This window comes from Condylura cristata, unplaced genomic scaffold (assembly GCF_000260355.1).
Source record: "Condylura cristata isolate star-nosed mole 26May11 unplaced genomic scaffold, ConCri1.0 scaffold00029, whole genome shotgun sequence".
Classification (NCBI taxonomy): domain Eukaryota; kingdom Metazoa; phylum Chordata; class Mammalia; order Eulipotyphla; family Talpidae; genus Condylura; species Condylura cristata.
Window position 1 is genome coordinate 26,432,641 of NW_004567130.1, and position 10,172 is coordinate 26,442,812.

General features: G+C 41.1%; 1 protein-coding gene across 2 annotated transcripts in view; it reads left to right on the plus strand.

Moving 5' to 3' along the window:
- The first annotated feature begins 54 nt into the window (after window positions 1-54).
- TRAFD1 (TRAF-type zinc finger domain containing 1) overlaps window positions 55-10,172 on the plus strand; it is a 21,160-nt gene continuing 11,042 nt past the window's right edge. The window contains exons 1-5 of one of the 2 annotated variants that reach the window (XM_012731192.1): window positions 55-306; window positions 1,980-2,044; window positions 7,697-7,832; window positions 7,937-7,990; window positions 9,553-9,958. In XM_012731192.1, coding sequence (XP_012586646.1) covers window positions 1,998-2,044; window positions 7,697-7,832; window positions 7,937-7,990; window positions 9,553-9,958 — 643 coding nt within the window. In that variant the 5' untranslated portion in view covers window positions 55-306; window positions 1,980-1,997. The remainder of the gene's footprint in view (window positions 307-1,979; window positions 2,045-7,696; window positions 7,833-7,936; window positions 7,991-9,552; window positions 9,959-10,172) is intronic. The other variant, XM_004690796.2, reaches the window with a different exon arrangement.

Consider the following 10,172-nt stretch of genomic DNA (forward strand, 5'->3'; position numbering starts at 1 on the left):
GGCCCCGCCACCGAGGCCCCGCCAGCCCCAGCCCGCGAGCCCGCCCTGCCACCGCACTTGCGAGCCTTCGGCTTCCCATTCCTGGCGCCGACCCTCTAAGGCGCGGTCAGCTTCTGCGGGGGCGCTGAGAGGCTCAGCCGCCTCGCTGGGGGCACAGCCCGCGCTGCCCCGCGAGGGGCTGGCCTTGAGCCTGGCCTGCCACCCCCGGCCTCGTGCAGCGAGAGACCGGTCAGGTCCCGCATCTGAGCCCCCACCTTGCTTCTGGGCGCTGGCAGAGAGGACACCTAGAACCAAGTGGACAGGAGAGTATGTCAGCTTCCCTTTTTAGGGGACACGATTTGGTTTCGAGACAGGTGCTTCCTAGTTAACATTGTGACCCCAGTGTGGCTGTCTTGACTCTTAATCAACTTTTTAAAAGGTGTATTTGTGCACACGAGAACTGGGGTACAGGCCAGAGGTGTGGGAGTGAGGGGACTCGTCAAAGACAGTGGGGAGCAGAACAGGCAGATCGACTGAAACACACTGCTGAGGGGCCAGCGGGCCGGTCCGGAGAGGGCTGCGGCCCGTGTGGGTCAGCTCCCCGGCCAGGGATCGAACTCGTGCCGCGGTGGCTGTAGAGAGCTTCCAGGTGCTTCCCTTTACCCCTTGTGCCACCAGGGAGGGCCCCTTGCTCTCTAGTTTAAAGCTCTGCCCTTTCCCATTGAGTCTGGAATATGATCTAGTATCCCTACATGTTAAGGTATTCATGAATCTTTCCCCCTTTTCACTGGACTTTCCCAGATCTACCTTTACTTTCTCCTCCATTGCCTTAGGTCAGCTGTCCGAAGGGGTTCTTCCCCTTAACCTCCCCCAGCCCACCCCACTGTCATACTTTGCCTGGCTGGCCCTTTTCACTTCAGGTTTTAGTTTAAATGTCACCCCCACAGAAAGTTATTCCCTGACCACCCTTACTTCTCTAAATTCCTTTCTTTAATCTACATAACTGTACATCAGCATACTCACACATATATGTATTTCTTATTTTTGTTCCATCATTAAATCGATCTGTTAAGTCAGACATTAGTTCTTGAATTTGTACAATGCTGTTCTTCTCCGGGCAGTGTCTGGCAACAGAAGAGTCTTAATAGGTTGAATGAAAGAATGTTTTGAAGAGTTTGGAAGTTCCAAAACCATTAAAGAGCTCTATTAGGGGACATCATGGAAGGAGTAATCTAAGCAATTTGCATCATGGAGAGGAGTCATCTAAGTAAATGTTGATAATAAAGTTGTTATTGCTTTGCTGTCTGCACTGACATCTTGTTTAAAAGGAAGGACAAATTTTATAGTGGAGAAACTTGGCAGACACTGTCTCGATAAGTAGTCATCACCTGTAATAAGAAGACTGTTGCTGTCATGTGCTTTTCGATATAATGCTCCAAGTTGAGCACATTGTGCTTGTGGTATTCTTGCCAAAATGTATTAATCATGACAAAACTTCAAATAAACCCAAATTGAAAGACATTCTACAAAGTAACAAATACACTAAACTAAGTTATGAAATATTAAAGCCTGAAGAGCTATTCCAGTTCAAAGATGATTATGGAGAAATAACCAAATGCGCTGTGAGGATGTAGATTGGATCTTGACCCAGACAAAATTGAGCATTAGTGGGATGATTTATGAAATCTGAGTAAGATCTACAAGGTTAGTTACTAGTATTGTGCTGTATTAGTGTTTCTTGTGCTTAATAATTTCATTGTAGTTATTTATGATGTATTGGGTGAGGAATGTATGGGAGTTATTTGTGCTGGTTTTGCAAATCACATTATTTAAAATTGAAAAATAATAAGGAAAAATTAATGGGTGTTGGATATTAAAGAAAGTGCTTTAAAACACTGCCTTTTGTTTTTTGCAGGTCATCCTTAGGTTTCTGTTTTTTTTGCATGTTCATCCTTTGGGCAGAAATGAAATTGAAAGTTGATACACATCTTCCTTTGTAGTTGCAGGAAGAAGGAAAGATGGCTGAATTCCTAGATGACCAGAATACTAGACTATGTGATAACTGGTAAGAAAGTAAATCTAAGAAATGTTACTGGGGGGGGAAATGTTGTTAGAATGAGGATAAACTAACTTCTGTAAAAGTTGGTTAAGTTTTAGCTGGTTAAAATCGGAGCCCTTTAATATTTTGTGAAAGTGAATGGGGTTAAAGCCTCTCCAACAGTCTTGGATAGCCTGGTTTAGTAGTGTGACACAGGATGGCTGGTTTAGGTGGCATAGAGTAGTGACTAGAGTGATCGAACTGGGAGTCAGGTTCAAGTTTCTGCCTTTCATTAGTGACTTTTACTAACTCTTGACTGCTTTGGAGTTTCATTTACCTGACCCATAAATAAGAGAATTTATTTTTTGTCTTTCTAAAAAATGTCATACATTTTAAAAAAGATACTAAAAATACCTTTAAAATGTTTGAACTAGTTCAGTGTTTCAAGGATTTCCCTGAGCAGCCACAGAAGCTGTCCTGGGGTTAATTGGAAGAAAGGTTTAGTGAAATTGTCTCTACATCTAGAAGGGAGAGAAGTTAAACCAGAGCAGCTCAATCTTTTGTTTTTATAAAGCATTTTGCTGAAGGAATGTTCTTTTGCTTTAAGGGCAAAAAAAGGTCTAAGGTCTTCCAGCAGTTCAGATTAATCATTATCATTTCGATTCCAGAACTGTTAGTGAGAACAGTCTTGAATGTTAAACTAGTTTGTGTGATTTTAACCTACGTGAATGACAAAGAGCAGCTCTTTTGGGAAAATGAAACTTAGAAGTACAGTTAATAATTGGCTGACTCCTGACTGGGATTTCTTGAGAACTTGGTATTTTAGTGACATGCAAGTGCTCTTATTAGAAGCTTAAGAGAAAAGCAAAATAGAAGCATCTGTGCTGTATTCCATTACTAAGAGGTGGTGGAAGGAAAAAGATGGGATAAGGAAAATATTTTGATGCAAGTTGGTGAAAGATTTGAATCAGGTAAGTTCCCCCGCTTCCTTTCTGCTCATTTTGCAGAGAGAGGATACCCAGATCAGCTGGTGGTCACAACATTCTTTCCCTGCGTGGAACTTCATTTTGGGAGGGTATTTTGCCTTATGGAGTATTCTTACTATGCCACTATCATTTTCTGCCATTTAAAAAATTATTTTATCTGTATATGGGTAGTGATAATAAAATACTCCTAACAAATAATCACAAGAAAACATCATTATGATTTTATAGCAAAACAGACCTATTTGCATTATCAGCAGTCAAAATAATTATATCCACCCCAATTTGAAGGACTCTCAAGCTTAGCACATTATATAAATAACTATAATGAGGAAGTTAAAAAAACATAAGTTAGGGAAAGCTAATGAAAAACAAGGTTATTCACAGTCAAAATCAAATTATTTAATGGAAAAAAAAAGGCAAACAGATTAGCAAGTAAAGCTGACCAAACTAGAATGGACTTTCAGTCTAAGTGACCCTGTGTCTTTAAATTCCAGATTTAAAAATTTTGTATTTAAAGTCATTAGTTCTGTTCCCTAAGAGAAGTTAAGGTATTCTTCAAAGTAAGGGCTGCCTTAGACCCACCAGGCCCATAAAAAGAAGAGAGTTTGTTGATTAAAGATGTTTTTCTAATGTACAAAATCATCTGTTTGTGGAGAGAGTATAGTTTCAGGGAACAGAAGCTTCAGTGTTAGAAGACAGTTTTTTATTTTTATATTTATTAAAGACTCACATTATAACTCTGGTTTTTAATATTTGGATACTGGGGTTTTTTTCTGGAAGCCTTTAAGTGATTGACTTGCTTTTCAGTCATTTCTATCTAAAATGAAATTTCATCTTTAACTTGCTAATCCTTCCTTGGGGCTTCTAGCAGAATTTTATGTAAACATGGAATGGTGAAGAGGAGGTTCTTTATCTCATTTGAAACAGCTTGATTTTATCTTTAGATAGGAAGCAAGTACATTGGTATTTTGTCTGCTTGGAGTGTTGGTCAGGAGTATGTTGGCAGTTATATTTCAGAAAAAAACAGGCGATTGTTCTGTGTTTCTTACAATTTTTTTCTTTTAAAATGTGATAATGTGGAATAGTTAAGACTTGTCATAACTTGGCAGCTACTTTTGATTCTTGTCTGTTAGGGTTATATGGTCTTTAATATTTTTTGTTTTAGTTTTAACAATTTATAGTGACCTTGTGTATGTAGGATGCTTTATGTTAGTAGGTTGCCCTGAATAGCCTTGTAAAATAAAAAGTATAGACTTTTACTTGCTTGATTGTTGCATTTAAAGAAAATTATTCTCAAAAAAAAAAATAAATAAACCTAGCATCCGTAGTTTTTATGTCATTTTGTGCATATATGACTTATAATCATGATAATAGCACTACTTGTTTTCATTGTTGATGTAATGTAATCAAGGGTAATTCCAAGAGTAGGATTATTGGGTTAAAGAGAATATAATTTTTTTGGTCCCACAAACACAATTTCTAGAATGCTTTTAAGTAGTTTTCTTACCACTAGTAGTTTGTTTACTGCTTTAATAGTGGAATTTGCTCATTTTAATTTCTGTTAACTGTATAGGTTTATATGATTACTTTGGTTTAAAACTCTACTACACATTTTATTTTTTAAGCATTTATTTATGTATAAAAGAGCTGGGGTATAGGCCAGAGGTGTCAGGGGAGGGCATGAGAGGACTCACCAAGAGTGGGGAGCAGAGCGGGTGGATCTAATGAAATATACTGCTGAGAGGGAGCAGTGGCTGGGACAGGAGAGGTCTGCCGTGCTGTGTAGGTCTTCAGGGGATTGAACTCCATGCTGCAGTGGCTGCGGATAGCTTCATGGTATTGTGCTTTAACCCGTTTGCCACCAAGGAGGACACTCTTTCCAGTATATATTTTATTACTCTACTGTTTAACTTTTTTCCTGAGTTTATTTAAAACCAGTGATTTTGGGCCCTCTCTGGTGGCGCAGCTGGTTAAAGTGCAGCAAGTGAAGCTCGCCGCAGCTGTCTGAGCACAAGTTCAATTCCTGGCCTGGAAGGGGACTCACATGGTGGGCAGACTTCTGACCCGCCTGCTGCTCCCCTCAGTAGTGTACCTCATCGATCTGCCTGTTTTGTTCCCACTCTGCCTCTGGTGGATCCTCTCACTGTCCATGCACTTCTGGCCTGTACCCCTGTTCTGTATGCATAAATAAAATAAATCTTTGGAAAAAATAAAATAAAACCCTGATATCCTTTAAAAACTAGAAATTTAGGAGAAATATGGGGAGTTAAATCTGTCAAGTTGTTAGGATGCAGTCAAGGTACACTCAGGAGCCCCAAACTCTAAAAGGAGTCCTGCCATCTGTGTGCACTGAGGCAGCGGAAGCACACTCTTAGTGTGAAAGGTTTCTAAAAGAATTGGTGTGCGTTAAGAGAAAGAGAATAGAAAGGATTTCACATAACAGTTCGCCCCCCACCTCTGAAAATCCCCAAATTGGGGTCCTCCCTGGTGGCACAGGGGTTGAAGACAGTGGTATTAAGCCGTGGCCAGCCACTCTAGCTCGAGGTAGATCCCCGGCCAGGGGGCTACCCACACAGCGCAGCAGACCTCCTGTGTCGCCGGCTGCTCCCTCAGCAGTGTGTTTCAGTACATCTGTCTGTTCTGCTCCCCACTGTCTCTGGTGAATCCTTTCCGCCTCCCTGCCTCTGCACCTCCGGCCTACTGCCCAGCTTTTGTATGCATAAATAAATAAAACTAAAAAAAAAAAAATCCCCAATTACCCATCCTTTTGTGGACAAATACCCAGCTAAATAAACCTGGCTTGAAGAGGGGCCACTGAGTCAGGGAAGCTTGTCACACATCTAAGGTCCTTCTTGGCAAGAATCACAACAGATTAGGCAGTTCTCAGAGAACTGGGAGAGGTGTGACTCAGAATTCAAAATATAATCTGTAGCATGAAGTCATGATAACAGCTGCCACTGTCTATGCCAAGGGCCAGGAACACCTTCTCCACTTGTCTCTTCCCAAGCCTCTCCTCCAGGTGTCGCTACATGTTGCTCCTTCCGCGTCTCCTCCCATGTCTCCAGCTTCCATCTGCGCCTTCCCAGTTGCCCCACTCATGAATTCCAGTTCGTAGCTGCTGGCACTCGTAACCCAAGTTGGCTGCATATAGTGGAGGAGGGGAAATGGCCCCTGTTCAGTGCTCTTCCTCCTGCAGTGGAGATTCTGGAACAGTCACTGGTAGCTTCCCCCTTTTAGCCAGTTAAGTTTCCTTCTCAAGCCTCACTGCTGATTGTTCTTCTGTCACCTTCCAGTTTTACTAGAAGAGTGTCTTGGTTGTTCCATCACTGAGTAAAAGTATGTATATTTATTTGGTGTCTGAGATCAGGACTAGAAGTATAGCTGGTGGCACATTATTCATTCTTCTTTGAAATGGTTTTTAGATTATGTTTAAAGGATTTAAAAAAAAAAAGGAATAAAGCCCTTTACATTTTAGGGTGGGAGAGGATTTCTATAGTACTCAATGTCAGAAGTAAAATAGGATATTAAATATTTACTACATGACTATTAATCCTGTTCCGTATGTTCTTCCTTCTGAATTCTTTTAAAAGAGTTATTTACTTATGCATGTAAGAACTGGGCTATAGGCCAGAGATGTTGGGGGTGAGAGGATTCACCAGAGACAGTGGGGAGCAGAACAGGCAGATGGACTGAAACACACTGCTGAGGGGGGAGCAGCGGGCGGGTCAGGAGAGGGCTGCTGCGCTATGAGAGTCAGCTCCCTGGCGGGGATTGAATCTGTGCTGATGATAGCTTGATAGCTCTGAGTTTAACCCCTGTGCCATCAAGGAGGCCCCTTTTCTGAAATTTTACAGGTGACATCTTTATGGGCACATTCTTTTAATGTAACCTTTAGACTGAAATTGGTGTTTCCAGTGGTCACATTGAAATGATTAAAAGTGGAATCTTTGAATACTATGTGCTTCTAGTTGAGTATATAATACATACATTGTGGTTAGGTTTTACCATTCTTACTCTTCCACCTAAGATTGTCATTTTCGTTTTCTTCCATAACTTAGACATCATCTTTCATTGGACCTTTTAAACTAAAGATGAATGGCAAAAAGTTAGTGAGGAGGCGGAATCGGGGGAAAGGGGCCAGTTCCGTGATAAACTCTATGCCAGCCTGGCTAGGGTGCATGTTGTTGACCAGCATCCATCCTGCTTTGAAAGGTATATGAAATACAAGAGGCAATTTCTCTCTCCCTACTATCTATTCCAAAGCTGGCATCTGCTCTTTTTGGTTTGACTTTTGTGGAATAAACTAATGAGATTTTAATCATTTCAGACTGAGGGTGAAAATAAATGACAGGCTGTGTTGGTTTCATTTTCAATTCTGGAGAGCATCATTGTGCTTTGGGGCGCGGATGGTTTGGAAAAGCATTAATCACCTGTTGGCGTGTTACTTCCTGTTGGCTGTGATCAGCTCTAACTTTCAGAATGTGGAGATGTTAGAAGCAGTCCATAGCACTGCACTGGTTCTTGAAATGCAGGGTGATAGTAGTCATATAGTGTATAGACTAATACTAAATAGATATAAGGAGACTAAATATCGGCTAGGGAGGACAGATTTGATTCATGGGATACCACTGTGTAAGAAAGGGCATAGATCTTGCAGTAATGCTTGCCCTTTTTCTTTGATTTCGTTCTGTAGCAAAAGAGAAATTCCTGTGTTTAACTTTACTATCCATGAGATCCACTGTCAAAGGAACATTGGCATGTGCCCTGTCTGCAAGGAACCATTTCCTAAGTCTGATATGGAGGCTCACATGGCCACAGAACACTGTCAGGTGAGCCAGCAACCGCTCAGACGCCTGTAAGTGTGTTGTACTTGCTGTTGTGCAAAAGCAGTGTTTCATAAAGCACATTCACTGATTCTAGTTTCTTAACCTAGGTGACCTGCAAATGTAATATGAAGTTGGAGAAGAGGCAGTTAAAGAATCATGAGGTTAGTCTCCCTGCATTATACAGTGAGTGAATCACCCTGGAGCCAATCCTAAGCATACACAGCCACCCGAGGGGCAGAAAACTAGTCCATTGCACTGTATTTGCCACCGCAAGAGAGTTTGACTGTTCAGCTGCTGGTGTGGTATAATTTTTAGCATACAGAAGAAATGCCACAGAGAACACATAGTAGTGTTTGTTTCTTGAGATAAAACTGACAATAGTTGAATGAGCACATTCATGCACCAGTAAAAAAATCCCAGCAACTATTTTATTGGCCATCACATAGGAATGTGTATGTGCTCATAAAAATTAAGTTAATGCAGTTAAGATTTGTGCATTTCGCAGTGGACTGTGGTGATGGCACAAGGGTGGTTTGGGGATGGGAAGCCCACGGGGATTACAACTGAGATGGAAAAATGCACAAAATGATGTAAAAATAAATATATTATTATTAAAAAAAAGATATGTGCATTTCATCCATTTATGTGAAAGAACTAATAGTTTATGAGTTTGCAACTAAATTACCTTTAATTATGAACAGTAATTCATATTCAGTGGAGAAAACATAAGAAATCAAGAACCAGGTTTAACCTCCTTTCTGAGAGACAACTCAAAGTTACCATAACTCAGAAAGTGCCATAAATACATGGCACTCTTAGCTTTCATCATTTTCTAAGCACTGGGCCTAAAAGTTCCACTGCTCCTTGGTTGGGGGAGAAGCCAGGCTTATGATTGAAGTCACATTAGCAATAATAAGTGTTTCTCTGGGTCTTTAACATCTACCTGCTCCATAAAACAGCTTCTAATCAACTGCCATCTGTCCTAGTTTCTCTCCCAACTGTTTCTGGGAGTCACAGAGGGAAACAAACAGTGCTAAAAATGTTTGCAGTAGCATTTAGAATAATAGTGTGGTTTTAATTTGTATGTAAAGAAATTGTAGCTCTTTGACACAGTGGTTGTAAAATATCAAATTTTTGAATGATGATGATATTAGGTTCCCAAGTTTTAGAGTTTATATATTGTATCCCTTTATATAAGGATACTAATCCTTTTGATTTTTTTTTTTGTGTGTGCTTTACTGACAATTTCCAGTAAAGAATAAAAGTTTTGTCCTTCATCTGCTGAGGATATTTACACTTAGAATTATCTTTATTGATGATTCCTAGTTTATTTGGTCAATTGAAAGGCAGTGCATTATACAGGCATTCTGATTAGAAAAATTCATGTCTTTCTAAAAGGCGGTCTTTCTCCCTCATTACCAGGTACTCGATGAATTGGAGTGCAAGGGAAGATTGAGCTGTTGGAGCTTTGATAGATAAGCTTCCATTGCTGTGTTTTTGCTAGCTTCTGGGTTTTTTTTGGCTGATTTTGGGCTACTTTGTAATGTGTGCACAAAATGATGGTAGTTGGAGTGGTTGAGTAAGTAGAACCCTGTGAGAGACTCCTTCCCTCTCCTTTGTAGGATCTGACGGCAAGGAAAGCAGGGTCCCAAGAGAATAATGAATAATTTTGCTTCCCTTGCCATGTGCTAAACACATTAACCACTTGTTAACTCTGTTGCAGGAGACTGAGTGCCCTCTGCGCCCTGCCCTTTGCCAGCACTGTGATTTGGAGCTTTCTGTTCTCAAACTGAAGGACCATGAAGATTACTGTGGTGCCCGGACAGAGTTATGTTGCAATTGTGGGCGCAATGTCCTGGTGAAAGATCTGAAGACTCACCCTGAAGTTTGTGGGAGAGACAAGCAGGAAAAGAGGGATGAGGTTGCCACGCCACCTGGCGCATATGATGAGTCTTGGGGTCAAGATGGAGTCTGGATTGCATCCCAGCTCCTCAGACAGATTGAGGCTCTGGACCCACCCATGAGGCTACCTCGAAGGCCTCTGAGAACCCTTGAATCCGACCTTCTCCACAGTAGGACTACCAGTCAGAGGAATATGACAACCCAGTTTCCAATTCAGAATAATCTGTGTGAGTTGTGTTTGGGATTTGGAAGCTGCAATGGTATCAAACTCTCAGGGCGAATAGAAATGGAACTTGGAGGTCAAACAGATAATTAGGCAAACCTGGGTGTAGGTAGGGAACCTTAGGTAGAATACCTAACTTTCCTATAAACAGGAAACAACCTCTCTGCTATTGGAGTACTATTGGATTTGGTGAGAGAGAGAGAGAGAGAGAGAGAGAG